General features: G+C 42.7%; 1 protein-coding gene across 1 annotated transcript in view; it reads left to right on the top strand.

Annotated features, from left to right (window-relative positions):
• CKAP4 (cytoskeleton-associated protein 4) overlaps window positions 1-21577 on the top strand; it is a 66380-nt gene that overhangs the window by 34245 nt on the left and 10558 nt on the right. The window contains exon 3 of the mRNA XM_011975522.1: window positions 15820-15961. Within this exon, the coding sequence (XP_011830912.1) occupies window positions 15911-15961 (51 nt within the window). The 5' untranslated portion in view covers window positions 15820-15910. The remainder of the gene's footprint in view (window positions 1-15819; window positions 15962-21577) is intronic.

The following is a 21577-nucleotide window of genomic DNA, read 5'->3' as shown; positions in this document are numbered from 1 at the left end:
GAGTCTCCTGTCTAAGATACTTGAAATCTCCCAGCCGGCAGAGGCTCAGAAGGGAGTTCTTCAGCAACTCTCAATCTGTTTCATGTACAGCAGGTCTTGAATAATGTCTTTTCATTCAATGTGGTATTGTTATAAAGCTGATGAGAAAAAAACAATGGATTCCCAGCTGGGCCACTGTTGGTATGGAGTTTGCAGGTTCTCTCCATGTCTGTGTGGGTTTTCTCTGGGTACTTTGGTTTCCTCCCAAACATGTGCAAGTCAGTTTCACTGGCATGTCTCAATGGTCCCAGTATGAGTGAGTGTGGGCATGGGTGTGCATGTGAGTGTGCCTTGTGATGGAATGGCATCCTATCCAAGGTGGTTTCCGGTCTCGTGCCCTGAGCTGCTGGGAGAGGCTTCTGCCACCTACAACCTTGAACTGGAATAATTGGGTAAATAATTATTTTTCTTGTTTTTATTAATCTTTCTTAAATGTATGTGTAGTTCACATGTATTTCAGTGTTTACTATGATAAGTGTTTTGGTCTTTAGAAGTTTGGTGACAATTTTTTTTTTTTTTTTGAGAGAGAGTCTTGCTCTGTCACCCAGGCTGGAGTGCAGTGGCATGATCTTGGCTCACTGCAACCTCTGCCTCCCTGGTTTAAGCAATTCTCCTACCTTAGCTTCCCAGTAGCTGGAACTACAGGCGCGTGCCAACACATCCAGCTAATTTTTATATTTTTAGTAAAGATGGGGTTTCAGTACGTTGGCTGGGCTGGTCTCTAACTCCTGATCTCAGGTAATCTGCCTGCCTTGGCCTCCCAAATTGCTGGGATTGCAGGCTCACATGAGCCACCATGCCTGGCCTGTTTGGTGATACTTTTGTGACCAGAATAGGGTGTAGAAACTTAACTCTTGTTTCTATCAATTAGCCTATGGTCAAATTGGTTTTATTATATATTATTTTGCTTAACGTTGCAATTTCCAAGAACCTATGAACAATGATAAGTGAGGACTTAAGCATACTAGATACGTCTACTGAGTTATTGCAATGTCACTGTGGTTGAAAGTTTCCTGGTGAGCTCTGGTTCCCTCGCTCTCAACTACCTTCTTTTTGGCAGAATCCTTTCAGAGGTGAATCTGCATTTTAAACAGCAACCTCCTCGTTCTGGCTGCTGGGTCCTGCATGATACTCCAAAGCCATGGAGATGCTGGGCCTGGTACACTTGCCCTTCCCTCGAGGGATCCTGCTGGTCATGGACCTATGCAATGAAGGGATCCAGGGGACTGATTGGAAGTCAGAGTCCAAACACTAGACTCTATCATTTTGAAGGTAGAGGAATTAAACTAAATAAATACACTACTGCATTTATGTACAATTCTGGTACCACTTTAAGACTTGATGATTTTTTAGAGCAAAAAAGCCCAATGTAAGGAAACAGTAAATTTCCAATGCAGCTAAATCTCAAAGGATAACCAAGTGGTCATGGTTAGGGACAGCAGCCTCCACAGGACAGTGAGATTCAGTTTACTAAGCAGCTTCTGGGCTCTTACTAGGTGGCAGGTCTTGTGCTGGGTACTGGGTGATGGCGGTGGTGATGGGAGAGATACAGAGATAATAGTGGTAATGACATTGATAATAACATCACATGTGCTGAGAGCTGATTACTTGCTGGGCATTGTGCTAATTTATCTGTTAATTCAATAAACAGTTAGGGCAACATAAATACTTACCGAATGAATTGCTCGCTTGCACCAGCTCTCCTGGCCTCCTTTCTGTTTCCTGGATGCACCTCAGGGCCTTTGCATTGGCTTTTTTGTTCTGCCTGGAAGGCTCTTCTTCCATGTATTTGCTTGGCTGGCTCCTCACTCCTTCCGGTCTTTCCTCCAATGTCACCTTCTCAGTGAGGTCCCTGAACACTTAATCTAAAATTATAACCCCTGTCCCAATTCTGGGTCCTTTCTGTTTCCATTTCTCCACTTCACTTTTTCCTTTTAGCACTTACTACTACTGTATCGAGGATGCTGCCTTTAACTTTTTTGTTTTTTTTGATGGAGTCTCACTCTGTTGCCCAGGCTGGAGTGCAGTGCCATGATCTCCAGAGTGCAGTGGCACAATCTTGGCTCACTGTAACCTCCACCTCCTGTGTTCAAGCGATTCTCCTGCCTCAGCCTCCCGAGTAGAGTAGCTGGGACTACAGGTGCATGCCACCACACCCGGCTAATTTTTGTATTTTTAGTAGAGATGGGGTTTTCACCATGTTGGCCAAGCTGGTCTCAAACTCCTGTCTTGAGGTGATCCACCCACCTCCGTTTCCCAAAGTGCTGGGATTACAGGCGTGAGCCACCGTGCCAGGCCATGCTGACTTTTACTAATGTACTATTGTCTGTCTCCCTTGCTAGCCTGAGAGCTCCATGAGGGCAGGCACTTTGGACTGCTTTGCTCACTTCTGTAGTCCCTTGGCCTAGGTCTGATGCTCACATTTGTTCCATGAATGGAACAAAAGATATTCTTTCTTAGTTTTAGTTATGTGCTCCACCCAACAATTAGCACCAGGATAGTGCAGTGAACAAGGCAGACAAGGTTGTTCCCTCCAGAGGCCTATGGCCTGCTGAGGATAAGATACCGAACTAACTACACAATCATCTCCGTTCTCCTGAAATAGAACATGCTGGGTGTCTTACTGATATCATGTCACTGAAACCTTACCACAACCCTAGGATGTGGGTACTGTAATCCCTAGTTTACAGATGCTATCTTTGTTTTTCTACAGTTGAAAATACCCAGATAGCCTCTGAGTTACAGAGAGAATGAACTTAATAAAGTCCATTAATAAAGACTTAATAAAAACAAAATAAGTTGGCACGTATTGATGATAACTTTATATGTAACTTACAGTTATAATGGCCTTTTTCATAGTTACTGCTTCCCATAAATACTGTTAAGAATTATCCTACTTTATAAATGAGGAAACTGAGGCTTAGAGAAGTCGGATAATTTACCAGAGCCACACACCTCCTAACTCTTCTAGACGGCGTCAGAGCCAATTTGTATCCTTAAAATTCTTCTCCATTATAAGGAATCCAAATGATGGGGGCACTCGTTGGACAGGGAGGGGTAGTCAGGGACTATATTCCTCTAGAGAAGGAGACCACTGGGACTTACAGGTTGTAGGACTAGGGAGAAGAGCTTGAACAACAGACAAAGGCTTGCACGTGGCTGCAGGGCAGGGAGTGGTAGGGTGAGTAGAATCCTGGGTGGGTGAGGAGGCATAGTTTCCACACTTCCAACCCTAACCCCCCACACACTCCTGGCCATTACGGTTTGATTCTAATAAGGAGATATGGCAGATTCCTGAGCAACGCAAGGGCAGGATGAAATAGGGCTTCTACAGCTATTTTTTCATCCCACTCATTTAGAAATCAATCATGTCCATGCACCTTTTCTATTTTCTTGGTTAAATTAGCAACATATGTTTATAATGTATTATCTGAACCTATCATAGAACATTGCATTTGTGTATAATACCCTCTTCTACTAACCACTTTCAAAGCTTTGAGACTTTCCCAACATTCTGTCCACCTAAAGAATGGGTACTCTGGGCTGGGCACAGTGGCTCACCCCTGTAATCCCAGCACTGTGGGAGGCTGATACAGATGGATCACGAGGTCAGCAGTTCGAGACCAGCCTGGCCAACATGGTGAAACCCCATCTCTATTAGAAATACAAAAATTAGCCAGGCATGGTAGCACATGCCTGTAATCCCAGCTACTCAGGAGGCTGAGGTAGGAGAATTGCTTGAACCCGGGGGATGGAGGTTAAAATGAGCTGAGATCGCCCCACTGCACTCCAGGCTGGGCAACAGAGCGAGACTACGTCTCAAACAAACAAACAAACAAACAAAAAAAAAAACAAAAAAAACAAAGCCTGACAATGCAGGATGCTGAGAATCAGAACTCTAACATTCTTAAATTTTTTTCTTATTTTTAATTTTCGTGGGTGCATAGTAGGCATATATATTTATGGGGTATATGAGATATTTTCATACAGGCATGACATGTGTCATAATCACATCATGGGGAATGGGGTATCCATCACCTCAAGCATTTATCCTTTGTGTTACAAACAATCCAATCATACTCTTTTAGTTATTTTACAATGTACAATTAAATTATTATTGACCATAGTCACCCTATTGTGCTATCAAATACTAGGTTTTATTCATTCTTTCCAACTGTTTTCTGGTACCCATTTGATGTAGTGTGGATATTTGTCCCTACTCAAATCTCATGTTGAAATGTAATCCACAACGTTGGGGGTGGGACCTCATGTGAGGTGTTTTGGCTTATGGAGGCAAACCCCTCATGTCTTGGTGCTGTCCTTGCAGTAGCAAGTGAGTACTCACAAGATCTGGTTGTTTAAATGTGTGGCATCTCCCCACAACTGTCTCTTGCTCCTGTTCCTGCTATGTGAGATGCCTGCTCCCCCTTCACCTTCTGCCATGATCGTAAGCTTCCTGAGGCTTCCCTAGAAGCAGATGCCAGCACTATGCTTCCTGTGTGGCCTGCAGAACCACAAGCCAATTAAACCTCTTTTCCTATAAATTACCCAGTCTCAGGTATTTCTTTACAGCAATGTAAGAATGGACTAACATACCATTGACCATCTCCACTTCCCCCTTCCTCACCCACCCACCATCCCATACCCTTTCCAGCCTCTAGTAACCATGTATCTCCATAAGTTCAATAGTTTTAATTTTTAGCTCCCACAAGTAAGTGAGAAAATGCCAAGTTTGCCTTTCTGTGCCTGGCTTATTTTACTTAACATAATGACCTCTAGTTCTATCCATGTTGTTGCAAATGACAAGATCACATTCCTTTTTATGTCTAAATAGTACTCCATTGTATATAAATAACACATTTTCTTTATCCATTCACCTCTTGATGGGCTTTTAGGTTGCTTCTAAATCTTAGCTATTGTGAACAGTGCTGCAACACATGTGGGAGTGCAGATATCTCTTTGATATACTAATTTCCTTTCTTTTGGGTGTATACCCAGTAGTAGGATTGCTGGATCATATGGTATCTCTATTTTTAGTTTTTTGAGGAACCTCCAAACTGTTCTCCATAGGGTTGTACCAATTTCCACTTCCATCAAAGGTGTATGAGGCTTCCCTTTTCCCCACATCCTTGGCAGCCTTTGTTATTGACTGTCTTTTGGATGGAAGCCATTTTAACCAGGGTGAGATGCTATCTCATTATGGTTTTGATTTGCATTTCTCTGATGATCAATGATGTTGAGCAACTTTTCATATAGTTGTTTGCCATTTGTAAGTCTCCTTTTGCAAAATGTCTATTCAGATCTTTTGCCCATTTTAAAATCAGATTATTAGATTTTTTCTTAAAGAGTTGTTTGAGCTCCTTATATATTCTGGTTATTAATCTCTTGTCAGATTGATAGTTTAGAAATATTTTCCTCAATTCTAGGGTTGTCTTCTCACTTTAGTGATTGTTTCCTTTGCTGTGCAGAAGCTTTTAAACTTGATGTGATCCCATTTGTTCATTTTTGCTTTGATTGCCTATGCTTGTGGGGTATTACTCAAGAAATGTTTACCCAGTCCATTGTGCAGAAGAGTTCCCTCAATGTTTTATTATAGTAGTTTCATAGTTTGAGGTCTTAGATTTAAGTCTTTAATCCATTTTGATTTGATTTTTGTATATGGTGAGAGAGAGGGGTCTAGTTTCATTCTTCTGCATAAGGACATTCAGTTTTCCCAGCACCATTTATTGAAGAGACTGTCCTTTCCCCAATGTATGTTCTTGGCACCTTTGTCAAAAATGAGTTCACTATAGATGTATGGATTAGTTTCTCGGTTCTGTATTCTGTTCCATTGGTCTATGTGTCTGTTTTTATGCAAGTTCCATGCTGTTTTGGTAACTATAGTTTTGTAGTGTAATTTGAAGTCAGGTAATGTGATTCCTCCACTTTTGTTCTTTTTGCTCAGGATAGCTTTGACTATTTTGGGTCTTTCATGGTTCCATATAAATTTCAGGATTTTTTTTTTCTATTTCTGTGAATAATGTCATTGGTATTTTGATAGGGGTTGCACTGAATCTGTAAATTGCTTTGGATGGTATGGAGATTTTAACAATATTTATTCTTCCAATCCAGGAACGTGGAATATCTATCCATTTTGTATGTATGTCCTCCTCAATTTCTTTCACCAATATTTTATAGTTTTCACAGTAGAAATCTTGGTTAATTCCTAGGTATTTAGTTGTATTCATAGCTAATGTAAATAGGATTGCTTTTTCAATTTCTTTTTCAGATTGCTCGCTGTTGGCATGTAAAAATGCTATTTATTTTTATATGTTGATTTTGTTTTATGCTTTTGTTTGCTTTATTTTGTTTGTTTGTTTGTTTTTGAGACAGAGTCTCGCTCTGTCACCCAAGCTGGGGTGCAGTGGACAGTCTTGGCTCACTGCAACCTCCGCCTTCCAGGTTCAAGCAATTCTTCCTGCCTCAGCCTCCCCAGTAGCTGGGATTACAGGTGCCCTCCACCATGCCTGGCTAATTTTTGTATTTTTTAGTAGAGATGTGGTTTTGCCATGTTGGCCAGGCTGGTCTTGAAATCCTGACCTCAGGTGATCGGCCCACCTTGGCCTCCCAAAGTGCTGGGATTATAGGCGCGAGCCACTGTGCCTGGCCTATATATTGATTTTGTATCCTGCAACTTTACTGAATTTGTTTATCAGTTCTAACAGTTTTTTGGTGGAGTCTTTATGTTTTTTCAAATGTAAGATCATATCATCTGCAAATAATAACAGTGGTAAAAGTAAGCATCCTTGTTTTGTTTCAGATCTTAGAGGAAAGGCTTTCAGTTTTTCCCCATTCAGTATGATACTAGCTGTGGGCCTACGGTATGTGACTTTTATTATGTTGAGGTATGTTCCCTCTATACCTAGTTTTTTGAGGGTTTTTTTTTTTTTTTAATCATGAAGGGATGTTGAATTTTATCAAATGCTTTTTTGGCATCAATTAAAAGACTCATATAGTTATTATCCTTCATTCTGTTGATTTGATGTATCACATTGATTGATTTTTGTATGCTGAACCATCCTTGCATCCCTGTGATAAATGCCACTTGGTCATGACGAATGATCTTTTTAATGTGTTGTTGAATTTGATTTGCTAGTATTTTGTAAGGATTTTTACATTAATGTTCATCAGAGATATTAACCTGTAGTTTTTTTTTTTTTTTTTCCTATGTCTTTGGTTTTGGAATGAGGGTAATACTGGCCTTGTAAAATGAGTTCAAAAGTATTTTTTCCATCTTTATTTTTGGAATAATTTGAGTAGGATTGGTATTAGTTCTTCAAATGTTTGGTAAAATTCAGCAGTGAAGCCATTAGGTCTCAGGCTTTTCTTTGGAGATTTTTTATTATGGCTTTGATCCTGTTACTTATTATTGGTCTGTTCAGGTTTTGGATTTCTTCACGGTTCAATTTTGGTAGGTTGACCATATCTGAGAATTTATTCATTTCTTCTAGCTTTTCCAATTTATTGGCATATAATTGCTCACAGTTGCTTCTAAAAATTATTTAAATTTCTGCAGATTGGTTGTAATGTCTCCATTTTCATCTGTGGTTTTATTTATCTGGATTTTCTCTCTTTTTATGTTACTCTGGCTAAAGGCTTGCTAATTCTGTTCATCTTTTCAAAAAACCAACTTTTTCATTTTGTTCATCTTTTGTATTACTTTCTTCGTTTCAATTTCATTTATTTCTGCTCTGACCGGTACTATTAGTTTTTTTCATCCACTAGCTTTAGGTTTAGTCTTCTTGCTGTTCTAGTTCTTTAAGATGCATCGTTAGGTTGTTTATTTGAAGTTTCTCTTCTATTTTGATGGAGGCACTTATGATAATAAAATTCTCTCTTAGTACTGCTTTCACCATATGCCATAGGTTTTGGTATGTTGTGTTTCCATTATTATTTGTTTCAAAAAATTTTTAAGTTTCGATCTTAATCTCGTCATTGACCCACTGGTTATTCAGGAGCATGTTGTTTAATTTTAATGTGTTTGTATAGTTTCTAAAATTTCTCTTGTTATCGACTTCTAGTTCTATTCCATTGTGGTCAGAGAAGATATTTGATATTATTTCATTTTTTTGGAATGTTTTAAGACTTCTCTTGTGGCTTAACATGTGGCCTGTCTTTGAGAATGATCCATGTGCTGAGGAGTAGAATATGTATTCTATGGCCTTTGGATGAAATGTTCTGTAAATATTTGTTAGATCCATTTGGTCTATAGTGCAGATTAAGTCCAACATTTCTTTGTTACTTTTCTGTCTGGATGATCTGTTCGATGCTGAAAATGGGGCGTTGAAGTCTCCAGCTATTATTTTATTGAGGTCTCTCTCTCTCTCTTTGGCTCTAAAAATATTTTCTTTGTATATCTGGGTACTCCAGCGTGGGGTGCATATATAGTTACAATTGTTATTTCCTCTTGCTGAATTGACGCTTTTATCATTATATAATGAACTTTTTTGTCTATTTTTACAGCTTTTGCCTTGAAATCTATTTTGTCTGATGTAAGTATTGCTGCTACTACTTTTTTTTGGTTTCCACTGGCATACAATAATTTTTTCATCCCTTTATTTTCAGTCTATATGTGTCTTTATAGGTGAAGGGTGTTTCTTATAGGCAATAGATTGTTTTTTCAAATCCATTCAGCTACTCTATGTCTTTTTATTGAACAGTTTAGTCCATTTACATTCAATGTTACCATTGATAAGTAAAAGCTTATTCCTGTCATTTGTTTCCGGTTGTTTTGTGGTCTTCTCATCATTCTTTCCTGTCTTCTCTTTAGTGAAGTTGATTTTATCTGGTGGTATCTTTTAATTTCTTTTTATTTTTTGTGTATCCATTGTATATTTTTAGATTTGATGTTACCATAAGGTGTGCAAAAAATGTAACTCATTATTTTAAACTGATGACAGCTTAACAGTGATTGCATACACAAACAAGCATAAAAATCCCTAACAGCTCTATGCTTTAATTTTTTCTCCCCACTTTTTAACTTTCTGTTGTTTGAATTATACCTTATTGTACTGTCTTGAAAAGTTGTATTTTTTATTGATTCATTTACTTATGATATGAATTTCCACACCATAATTACAGTGTTGTAATATTCTGTGTTTTTCTATGACCTGACTATAACCAATGAGTTTTGTACCTTCAGATGATTTCTTGTTGCTCATTAGCATCCTTTTCTTTCAGATTGAATAACTCTTTATAGCATTTCTTGTAGGACAGGCTTGGTATTGATGAAATGCCTCAGCTTTTGTTTGTCTGGGAAACTCTTTATTTCTTCTTCATGTTTGAAGGATATTTTCACAGGATAAATTATACTAGGATAAAAGTTTTTTTCCTTCAGCACTTTAAAGATGTCATGCCACTCTCCTGGTTTCCACTGAAAAGTCTGCTGCCAGACATAATGAAATTCCATTGTATGTTATTTGTTTCCTGTCTCTTGCTGATTTTAAGATCTTTTCTTTATCCTTGACCTTTGGGAGTTTGATTATTAAATGCCTTGAGGTAGTCTTATTTGGGTTAAATCTGATTACTGTTCTATAACCTTCTTGTATTTTAATATTGATATCTTTCTGTAGGTTGGGGAAGTTCTCTATTGTTATCCCTTTGAATACCCTTTCTACCCCTATCTCTCTCTCTATCTCCTCGTTAAGGCCAATACTTCTGAGATTTGCCCCTTTGAGGCTATTTTCTAGATCTTGTCGGCATGTTTCATTCCTTTTTATTCTTTTTTTTTTTTTTTTGTCTCCTCTGGCTGTGTCTTTTCAAATAGCCTGTCTTCAGTCTCACGAATTCTTTTTTCTGCTTGATCAATTCTGCCATTAAGAGACTCCGATGCAGTCTCCATTATGTCAGTTGTATTTTTCAACTCCAAAATTTCTGTTTGAGTCTTTTTAATTATTTTAATTTCTTTGTTAAGTTTATCTTATAGGAGTCTGAATTCATTCTCTGTGTTATCTTGAATTTCTTTGAGTTTCCTCAAAACAGCTATTTTGAATTCTCTCTGTGAAAGGTTTCATACTTCTATCTTTCCAGGGCTGGCCTCTGGTGCCTAATTTAGTACATTTTGTGAGGTCAGTAATGCTTTCCTGGATGGTCTTGATGCTTGTAAACATTTGTCAGTGTGAGCGAGATGCAGTGGCTTATGCCTATAATTCCGGCACTTTGGGAGGCCGAGGAGGGCGGATCACCTTAGGTGGAGAGTTTGAGACCAGCCTGACCAACATGGAGAAACCCCGTCTCTGCTAAAAATACAAAATTAGCTGGGCATGGTGACATATGCCTGTAATCCCAGCTACTCGGGAGACTGAGGCAGGAGAATCACTTAAACCTAGGAGGGAGAGGTTGTGGTGAGCCGAGATCACACCATTGCACTCCAGCCTAGGCAGGAAGAGTGAAACTCTGTCTAAAAAAAAAAAAAAAAAAAAAAATTGTCAGTGTGTGGGCATTAAGAGTTAGGTATTTATTGTAGTCTTTGCAGCCTGAGCTTGTTTGTACCCATCCTTCTTGGGAAGGCTTTCCAGATAATTAAAGGAATCAGGGTCTTGTGATCTAAGTTTTTGGTCACTGCAGCCATAACTGCATTACGGGAAAGCTCAGTATTACTGTAATTCTTGCAGACTTATAGAGGTACCACTTTGGTGGTCTTAGATAAGATCTAGAAGAATTCTTTGAATTACTAGGCAGAGGCTCTTGTTCTCTTCCACTACTTTCTCCCAAGGAAATAGAGTCTGCTTCCCTCTGTGCTGAGCTGCCTGGAGCTGGAGTAAGGGTGACATGAGCACCCCCGTGGCCACCACCACTAGGACTGTGCTGGGTCAGACCTGAAGCCAGCACAGTGCCAAGTTCCCCTGGGCCCAGAAAGGTCCACAGATGCTGTCCGGGAGCCAGAGCCTAGAGTTGGAAACCCTAGAAATCTACCTGGTGTGCTCTATTATTTTGTTGCTAAGCTGACACCAAAACCTCAAGACAAAGTCCTTCCCACTCTTCTTTCCCTTTTCCCCAGGCAGAGAAGTCTCTCCCCACATCACCACCACCACAGACCTATGGGGATTACTGCAGGGCACCAGCGTTGTTCACTTAAGGCGCTAGGGCTCTTCAGTCCGCTTGTGGTGAATGCTGCCAGGCATGGGACTCACCCTTCAGGGCAGTGGGATCCCCTCTGGCTCAGAGTAGGTCCAGAAATGCTAAGAGCCAAGGCCTGGACTTGGGGACCCCAAGAGCCTGGTTGGTGCTCTTCCCCACTATGGCTGGGCTAGTACCTAAACTACAAGACAAAGTCCCATTTATTCTTCCCTCTTCTTTTCTCAAGTAGAAGGCATCTCTCCTCATAGCCACCGCAACTATGAATATGATGGGTCACTCTGGAGGCCAGCGTGTCCCTGAGTCTCACCCAAGACCCACGGTGTGCACTACTTGGTTACTGCTGCTGATTATTCAGGGCCCAAGGGCTCTGTTGTCAGCAGGTGATGAATCCTGCCAGGACTGAGTCCTTTCCTTCAAGGCGGCAGGTTCCTTTCTGGTCCAGTGTGTTATTTGGAGCTAGAGCCTGAAATGGGGGCCTCATGACTCTGCCCGGTGCCCTGTCTTACTGTGGCTGAGCTGGTATCCAAGTTGCAAAACAAAGTCCTCTTTACTTTAACCTCTTCTCTCCTCAAGCGGAAGGAAGTTGTCTCTTTTGGAGCTGCGAGCTGTGCTGCCTGGGGTTTAGGGAGGGATGACAAAAGCACTCCTTTAGCTGCCCCAGCTGGTGTCTTACTAGTCACGTGTCCCCCAAGTCCACTATCTCTGAGCCCAGCACAGCACTAGGATTTGCCTAGGAGTTGCAGTCCTTGTGGCCTAGACTGCTTTTCAAGTTTATTTTGAACCCCACATCACTTGGGCCTATGGTCGCGAAACTTGCCGGAACTCAGGTTCTGACCACTGAGATGGGCGAGTCCCCTCTGGCTGGGGCTTGTCTATATGCTCCCTCCATGGGTGTCAACTGATTTCTGTCCCTTGTTGGCAGCACTGTGGTCCAATGCAAAATTCCCTAATTGCTGTGCTGCCCTTCCCTCAAGTGCACAGATTCTCTCTCCACACCACAAGGGCACTGCCGGGGAATAGGGAGAGATGAAGTCAACAATTCAAGACTGACTTTTCTACCTTCTTTAGTGCCTCTTTCAGTAATATGAAGTTAAAACCAGGTACTGTGAGTGCTCACCTTAGTTTTGGTTCCTATGAAGGTGCTGTTTTGGGTGGCTAGTTGCCAGATTTGGTGTTCCTGTGGGGAAGACAATCAGCAGAGGCCTCTGTTCCACCATCTTGCTCCACCTCCTCCAGAAGCCTAGCATTCTAAGTCGTATCTACCCATTCACCAGTTATGGGCTGAATTGTATATCCCCAAATTCCTTATGATGAAGCCCTCTGGTACCTAATAATGTGACTGCATTTGGAGATAGTATCATTAAAGATAGTATCCATCCATCCATCCGTCCATCCATCTAAACATCTATCCCTTCATCTATCATATATTGAGTGCATATACAATATATCTAGCCAACAATCTAGGCAAGGTGCCTCATATTGGGACAAAAAAGGAACAGATCGGTCTCTGCCCTGAAAGTTCTAGTGTGGATGATAGTAAGTAAGCAGCAGTAAACACAATTACAATACATTGTGATAAATGCCATGACACATCTGGGGGCTGGGGATGTACCAGGATGGGACACCTTATCCAGGTTGGGGATGAAGGCAGGAAAAGGGTCAAGGAAGGTGAGTTCCAAAGAGAATATGGCAAATTAGGGCAACTGCAGGAAGGGTCAGTCTGGCTAAATGTATAGCTAAAGGGGTAACTTAAAATTAGGTCTTTAGGGTGAACCCTAATCCAATTTGACTGATATTCTTATGAGAAGGGGAAATTTGGACATACAGAGAGACAGCAGGGATGCATCTGCAGAGGTGAAAGACCATGTGAGGACACAGTGAGAAGGTGGAAGCCAAGGAGAGAGGCCTTAGAAGCAACCACACCTGCTGACAGATATCTTGATTTTTCACTTCTAGACTCTAGAACTGTGAGAAAATAAATTTCTGTTGTGCAAGCCACCCAGCCTGTGGTATTTTGTTACGGGAGTGCTGGCAAACTAATATATAATCCATCCATCCATCCATCCATCCACCCACCCACCCACATCCATCCATCTATCCATCCATCCACATACACCCATCCATCCATCCACATCCATCCATCCACCCATCCATCCATCCATCCACCCATCATATGTTGAGTGCCTATGCAACATATCTAGGCAACAATCTAGGCAAAGTGTTGGGATAAAAAAGAAACAGATCAGTCTTTGCTCTGCAAGTTCCAATGTGGATGACAGTAGGTAAACAGGCAATTGCAATACATTGTGATAAGTATCATGACCCATCTGGGAGTTGGAGATGTACCAGGAAGGGACACCTTATTCAGGCTGGGGGTGAAAGCAGGGAAAGGGTCAAGGAAGCAGAGTTCCTAAGAGAATATGACAAATTAGGGCAATTGCAGGAAAGCTTAGTCTGGCTAAATGTATAGTAGGAAGGGACTCGGGGGGGAATGAGGCTAGAGAGAGAAGGTTTGAGAAAGGGATTTTTTTTCAATGTCATGTTAAGGCAGTGTTCCTCGTAATTTTTTTTTCTGCCTATAGCATACCTAAGGGATGACTCATGTCCATCAACAGCATGGTGAGAGGGAACAGTTGCAGAGGTGAAATACCAGTGTCAGGTTGAGATATGGCCCTGCCTTCCCCTTCACAGTTTGAGATTCATGATGCTTAGTAAGAATCTGGATTTTATCTGAAGGCTGAATGATATTGGCTTTGTCACTTTATCACACTAGGCCTTCTGTTCTTATCTCTTACCTGTTCATATGCTAGTTGAGAGTGTGGGCTTTAGCATTAACTGCCTGGATTCTACTCTGTCCCCTACCATTCTCAAGCTGGGTCACCTTGGATAAGCTGTCCACCCTCATCAGCAAACTGGATCAATACTACTGTGGTGCCTACATCAAAGATTCGCTGAGGATGAAAGGAGGCAATGCGTGTAAAGCTCCTGGCATAGTGTTTGGCATACAGTAATGCTCACTAAATGTTAAAGATCACAAGGGCCTGTGTGATTGCATCTCCCCTGCAGCTGAACAGTGTTAGTGATCAAATTCTCACTGTCATTATAGTGATCATTGTCTTTGTCATCGTCCTTGCCATCCCATCATCATCCTCATATTGCCATCGTCATCAGCATACCCATCCCCACTATCACCATTGTCATCATCACCATCACCATTTCCATCATAATCACCACCATCATTGTCCTCCTTCTCATCATATCAAAGCTGTCAGAGGTCATTCCTCACTGGGTTCCTTGCTTCCAGTCTTCTTCCTTGTGGTTGTCTTATGAAAAAGAAGGCCCTACCTAAATTTTTATGATGTGATATTCCTAACATTTATTGGGCTCCTACTATACATCAGACATTTTTCTGGGCACAAAGGATACAGGGGTGAGCTAAATAAAATTCTCACTTGTGGAATTAGGTTAATGAGAACAGACAGACATAGACATATTGTCTGTCTCTTCTCATTAACCTAATTCCACAAGTGAGAATTTACAATACTACAAGGATTGACATTTATTTTCCTTTGACATACTACATGTGTCCTTGTAGAATCTGACATACTACAAGGAACTATGTAGTATGTCAAAGTAAAATTAATACTGGAGAGAAAAATAAAGCAGGGAAAGAAGTTTCTGGGGTTGGGCAGTTGCCATTTTTATTTGGGATGGTTAAAGAAGGCTGATCTAGAGGTGACATTTGAATTGAGGAAGGGAAGGAGGCCCCACGTAGATACCTGGGGGGGGGGGTGCAAAGGCCAGGAACAAAATTATAAAGGCCCCCAGGCAGCAACATGCCTGGCATGTGAGGAGCAAAGAGGAGGCTAGTGTGGCTGGATGAAAGCTAGGAGTAACAGTGGATGAGATCAGAGAAGCAGCAGGGGCCAGAACATGGGGACCAGGTCATTGTAAAAACTCTGGCCTTTACTCTCATTGACTTGGAAAGTCATCAGAGGATTTTGGAAAGAGGTGTAACACGATCTGACATATTCTAATGGAGTCACTCTGGCTTTTGTGCTGAAAACACAAGACAGGGCGACAAGTACTTAAGCAGAGAGGCCAGTCTAGCTTATTTCAGTAACCCAAGTGTGAGCTGCTGGTGGCTGGAATCAATGGAATAGCTGTGGAGGTCATGAGAAGCGGGAGATGCTAGATATATTTTGAAGATAAAGCCAGCAGGATTTTCTAATATACTGCATTGAATATGGAACAGGAGTGAGAGAAAGAGACAAGTCAAGCACGATTCCTGAGCAGCTGAACAGATGGAACTGGCATGTGCTGGGATGTGGAAGACTGTGAGCAGATGTGGAGGAGAAAATCAATTTTATGCTCATATTGTGCCTGTAAAGTAGGTACTATTGTTATCTTCCGTAACAACTGGGACTCACTAAAGTGTTTTGCTCAAGGTCACGTAAGTGGCAAGAGCCAAGATTTGAACCAGCTCTCTCTGATTCTACAGACTATAATCCTATAGCGAAGCCAAGTTTACAGAAGCCCTGGTCTTGACTTCCTTAGATCCGGGTTCCAACCAACCTCTTAGCCTCAAGGCCTTTACCACTGACCATCAAGGGTTACACTGATGGCTCCTACACAAACTAAAAAGGTCCCTCTTCTCCACAGGAGGGAAACTTATGCACATGAAGGCTTCCCTTCCTCCAGAGGGAACACTGGAGGCCACTCACCTTCCAGACCACCGAATTTAACATCACTCATGCCAGCTGGAGGAGGCCCCAGATCCCTTTGGCCAGTAAAGTTTTGGTTGGTGAGTGAAATTCTAACTCATTAACTTGAAAACGAATGACCTTCAGTGACTGTTAAGGCAGCTCGGACTGAGCTGTCTGATTTCCATTCCAACTCTGGGCGAGAAAATTTCTCCATCCTTAGCCACCCAGTGACCATTATTTACCCATTTCAGCCCTGGCTGGGCCTGCTAGGATTGTAAGCAGCTAAATGGTGCCTAATAGCAGGGGCTCTGGAGTCAGTCCACCTGGGTTCAAATCCTGGTTCTACCACTTATTAGCTGCGGGAACTAGGACAGGTATCTTAACTGTTCTATGCTTCCCTTCTGTTTTATCATTGGTAAAATGGGGAGAAGAGTAAGTCCTTCACAGGGTTGTTGTGAAGTTTAAAAGATGTAATAGGTGCACCACGATGTCAGAAATCACCACTAAAGAACTTATTCATAACCAAACACCACCTGTTACCCAAAAACCTATGGAAATAAAAAATAAATTTAAAAATATATGCAGAGTGCTTAGTACAATGACCACACATAAGCAAGACCCAACAAAAGTTTGCTATTAATTTTATTATTATTTTATTAGGCATTTATTTTGTGCCAGGAGCAGTCGCTCACGCCTGTAATGCCAGCACTTTGGAAGGCTGATGCAGAAGGATCATATGAGGCCAGGAGTTCAAGACCAGCCTGGCTAACATGGTGTAACCCCATCTCTATTAAAAATACAAAAAATTTAGCCGGGTGTGGTGGCACAGGCCTGTAATCTCAGCTACTCAAGAGGGTGAGGCAGGAGAATCACTTGAACCCAGGGGGCGGAGGTTGCAGTGAGCTGAGATTATGCACCACTGCACTCCAGCCTGGACGACAGAGCAAGACCCTGTCTCCTAAAAAAAAAAAAAAAACCCCAAAAAGACTTTATTTTGTGCTCACTGTAGTTGTCATCATTCTTGTCGAGACTTCACTGCTTTGTATACAGCACCAAAATGTGCCCCACAGAAAATACAAGTAAGCAATTGTTTAGCACCCTGTAGTTTACAAAATATTTTCATGGGCATTATCAACTGATACCACCTGAGGACATGGATGTGTTAGCTGGAATTTAAAGGAGGGTGTAAGGTCAGTTCATATCATTCAGTCAATTTAATGAAGTGGCATCAAAATGTAAAACCATTTTATGTTCGCAAGTAATATGAACAGTAGGCCTTCCTTATCCTGTCCCCCACGCCATCTCTGGGTCTTACCCCTCCCTCAAGTTCACATTAGAAGGGCAGGGATGCTACTGAGTACTTATCTTAGGACTGTAAAAACAAGTAGAAAGGTGTTTATGTATTGATTGACTGATTGTGACAGAGTGAGACCATCCCCACTATCACCATTGTCATCATCACCATCACCATTTCCATCATAATCACCACCATTATTCTCCTCATCATCATATCGAATGTAGGCTGGAGTGTAGTAGCATGATCTTGGCTCACTGCAACCTCTGCCTCCCAGATTCAAGCGATTCTCCTACCTCAGCCTCCTGAGTAGTTGGAATTACAGGTGTGTGCCACCACACCCAGCTAATCTTTTGTATTTTTAGTAGAGGCAGGGTTTCTCCATGTTGGCCAGGCTGATCTCGAACTCCTGACCTCAGGTGATCCACCTCTCTCAGCCTCTCGAAGTGCTGGAATTACAGGTGTGAGCCACTGTGCTCGGCCTATTTTTAAAGTAGCATCAAAATGTACCCACACGAAAATGTCACATACTCATTCCTCAACCAAGAGGTGCCCCAGCTGGGCCCTTCCTCTTCTGCATGGAGGTACAACACCTGGAATTAGGGAGCTCCTGAGGATGTGCACCCCTGAGGCTGGGAAAAGTGGTCCTAGCTCTCCAGAGCCAAACTATAAAGAACGGCCCCTATCCCTAACACGTACTCAGTTTGCAGGGCATCCAGGCTCATGCCTTGGCCACTGGGGGCCTTGCCAACCTGGAACAGAGAAGAGGCAATCAACATTAATGGGGGCTTTCTATTTAGGCATTCTAACCAACATGCAGAAAGCCAAGAGGGCTGCAGGCTTACAAAGCTCGACCTTATAATTTATGGTGCATGTGGTACGAGGGAGTTCCGAGGCATTTTTACACAAGCTGGATGAAAGGAAGAGATGTCTCCAGCTCTCCCTCTTCTCCGCCCACATTCCTGACCGTCCAGCACAGTTTAGCAAGGAAAAGGGATAGAGGAGACAAAACCGGGAGGAAAAGCAGAAAAGAAACTCTCCTAGATGCATGCTGTGATCAGAAACTGGGGTAGAATGGAAGTCTCCAGGAAGAGCTGTTGATCCCTTCCTGCCCTGGAATATGTGCTTCCATGACTGCCCACCAGCCTCCTCCTCTGGGTGTAACTGAACACCATGGTGGAGCCACACTTCAGAGAAACACACTGCTTGCTTTTAACGTTAAACACATCCTAGCCTGTGGTTTGTAAGCCACATAGGGTCCTGGGAGCCCCAAGAAATAATGATGAAAGAAAATCGTTGGAATCCGGACACAGAGGTTCTGTGAAGCTATACTTTCCCTCAGTGACTCTGCAAATTGTATTAGCTGTCCAATATTCACTGAGCATTGCCACATGCCCAGTATCATATGGTGTCTCTCGTCTAATCGTCATAACAGCAAGGTTTTTTTTTTTTTTTGAGACAGGGTCTTTCTATCACCTATGCTGGAGTGCAATGGTAAACAGGGCTCATTGCAACCTTGACTTTCCAGGCCCAAGTGATCCTCTCACCTCAGCTCCCCAAGTAGCTGGGACTACAGTCACGCTCCACCATGCCTGATTTGTTTTTGCATTTTTTGTAGGGACAGGGTTTTGCCATGTTGCCCAGGCTGGTTTTGAACTCCTGGGCTCAAGTAATCCACCTGCCTTGGCCTCCCCAACTCCTGGGATTTGGGCAGAACTACCTCACTGAGCCACCAACCCTGGCCCAGTGAGGTAGCAATTACTCCTGTCTTATAGCTGAAGATACTGAGGTTCAGAGAGATCACACTCCAAAGTCAGTCATGGAGCTGAATTTGACCCAAGTCAGTCTATTCTACAGCCTATGTCTTAACCATTATATGTACTATCTCCCAGAGGAAAAGAATGAGAGGGAAATGCTGAAAATATTAACAGTTCCCTCGTCCTACTCTACATTCATTCAGTGCTCAGTAGAGGAAAAAATTGAGAAACTGTCCATTCTCACATCTGACCTACAGTCTGGGTGTTTTTTTTTTCTTCCTGAGACAGGGTCTTGCTCTGTTGCCCAGGCTGGAGTACAGTGGTGTCATCATAGCTGACTATAACCTTGAACTCCTGGGCTCAAGCGATCCTCCTGTCTCAGCCTCCTGAGTGCCACCACATCCAGCTAATTTTTATTTTTATTTTTGGTGGAGTTGTGGTCTTACTGTTATCCAGGCTGGTCTTGAACTCCTGGCCTCAAGTGATCTTCCTGGCTTGGCCTCACACAGTGTTGGGATTATAGGTGTGAGGCACTGTACTTGGCCTGGATCAATTTTTAAGAATTTAAATATCACTCAATTATTTTTGATAAGTATCAGATGACTATTTCTCTAAGAGACAGATTAATAATAAGAAAGGTCCTTAAAGATGCACTTACAGAAAGGGTGACCCTGAAACCTAGAGAGGAGTTTAGGGATACTTCTCAAGGTCACACACTTTGGTAGTAGCACTAAAGGAGTAAGGAGTAGGGCTCTTGCTTCCAAGGCCAGATCTTGGCAGCAAGCCACTTTACCAGTTATCACTGCCTCTGCCCCTAACATGGAGAACTGCTTGAAGGGATATAACCTCTTTTCGTGCACTAGAGATTTTAACAACACAACCCAAACTTAGCTGAATAGTTTTTAAACAAGGTTCTTGGGATGAGTGAGTCTTCTGATTTCCTCTGCTGTCTCCCCGCCCCACAGGTCAGAGACCTATGCCCTGTTGAACCAGGAGGCTCCTACAATAGCTCCTGGTATTTAGCTGAAGTAGGTATGTTCCTCTCTGACTGGGGGAGATGGTTACATTTCTAGTCCAGAACCTGCTATAATTTACTCTTGTCCTCCCACACTAATAGCGATTCTTCTATCTGCCAGCTTGGCTTCTACAGCCTTCTGCAATCTGGACCTGCTCCACCCATGTAGAACACACCCTCATGTCCAACAGGTGTCCTGGGCTCACCCCATTTCCGCCACAGAAATATCCTCCCTGCTCTCCTCATATGCAAATCATTCTTCAAGGCATTGCTCAAGGTCTTTCTGCCCCCAAAGCCTGCCCATGTACAGCCCAATGGTTTGCTTTCCAAATCTCTTTACATTTATATTCCCAATTAACCAAAGTTAGCCCTTAACAGGTTTTTGTATATTTCTCCAAGTGTAATGCAGGCTCCTTGAGGGCAGGCACACAAATGTTCATTCATTCACTAGAGGCTTTTAGCAGCACCTTATAAAGCGAGAAAGAAGGAGAAATACAAACTATGGTTGCTTCCAGTCCTCAAGGAGGGGAGACATACCTGGCACTTAGTGGGCCTTGAACAAAGGTTTGCTATATTGAACCAACATATATGCCTCTCGTTGCAATTACTTGCTAAGTCCCATGAGAGGTATCAAGTGGTGTTATAGGGAAAGTACCATCAAAGAGGTGGCATTTGAACCCTATAGGCTTTAAGGGCAGGGCATGGTTTTGTCTTTGTTAACAGAACCGGGAGGAGGTTACAGACAGAAGAAACAGCATTCCTACCACACACAGTGCCAGGTGCACACAGTGCCAGGCACACACCACTCACCAGGAATTGGGGAAAGCAGTGGAATTGAGTGAGTTCTGTCCCTGCCCCAGCACCGACTAGACTTAGTGAGTGGGCAAGTTGCTTAACTTCCCTGGGCCCCCATTTCCTTCCCATTGTGAAGTGATTCAGCTGCATAGGCTTCAGAAAGAAGCGGACTGAGTGAGGTTCGAATGATGACTATATGTGACCTTGGGCCAATCCGAAGCCGGCTCGCTCAGTCTCAATTTCCTTCCTACAAAATGGGTAAAATAATTTCTACCTCACAGGGCTTTTGTGAGGTTTCGAGAACATATGTGAGTCGCTAAGCACACAGCCTGGCAATACTAGATTTCCTTTTACAAAAGTAGGGGTGACAACCCTGATCTGCCTCTTTCTGTGCGGCTGCTGCTGGCTCCGCAGCACCCATCCCAGAGGCTGCCCGGAGTAGGGGCCGTGGGCAAACTTCATGACCCCCAAAGGGAAAACAGAGCTGAAGGGGCTTCGGGGGGAAAAAGTAAAGAGCTGGCCACAGCAGGCTAACTTGGCTAACGGGGACGCTTGGTGAATGCGTCCCCTTGAACAGACTTACCGCAGTCGAGAATCTTTGCTAACTCGCATCAAACATGCCTCCGAAGCTGGCTGGATTTTGGACAGCCCTTTGTGCCTCCGCCTTCAAACCCAAGGCAAAGGACAAAGCCCAACCTCATGGCTGGCTGGGAGGGTGAAAGCAGGGGGATTCCCCCAATTCCCGGCGGAAAGGAAGGGTGATCTGTTCCTATCCGCTGACTCCCACTCCCGGGGCCAGGGGCTCCTTGGGCGCCCCCCTTCATTTCTCTCCTCTCCGCACAGGTCGGGAAGG

This window comes from Mandrillus leucophaeus, unplaced genomic scaffold, assembly GCF_000951045.1.
Source record: "Mandrillus leucophaeus isolate KB7577 unplaced genomic scaffold, Mleu.le_1.0 Scaffold157, whole genome shotgun sequence".
Lineage (NCBI taxonomy): Eukaryota > Metazoa > Chordata > Mammalia > Primates > Cercopithecidae > Mandrillus > Mandrillus leucophaeus.
The sequence above is the reverse complement of the archived record's forward strand: the minus strand, read 5'-3'. Positions and strand labels throughout refer to the sequence as shown.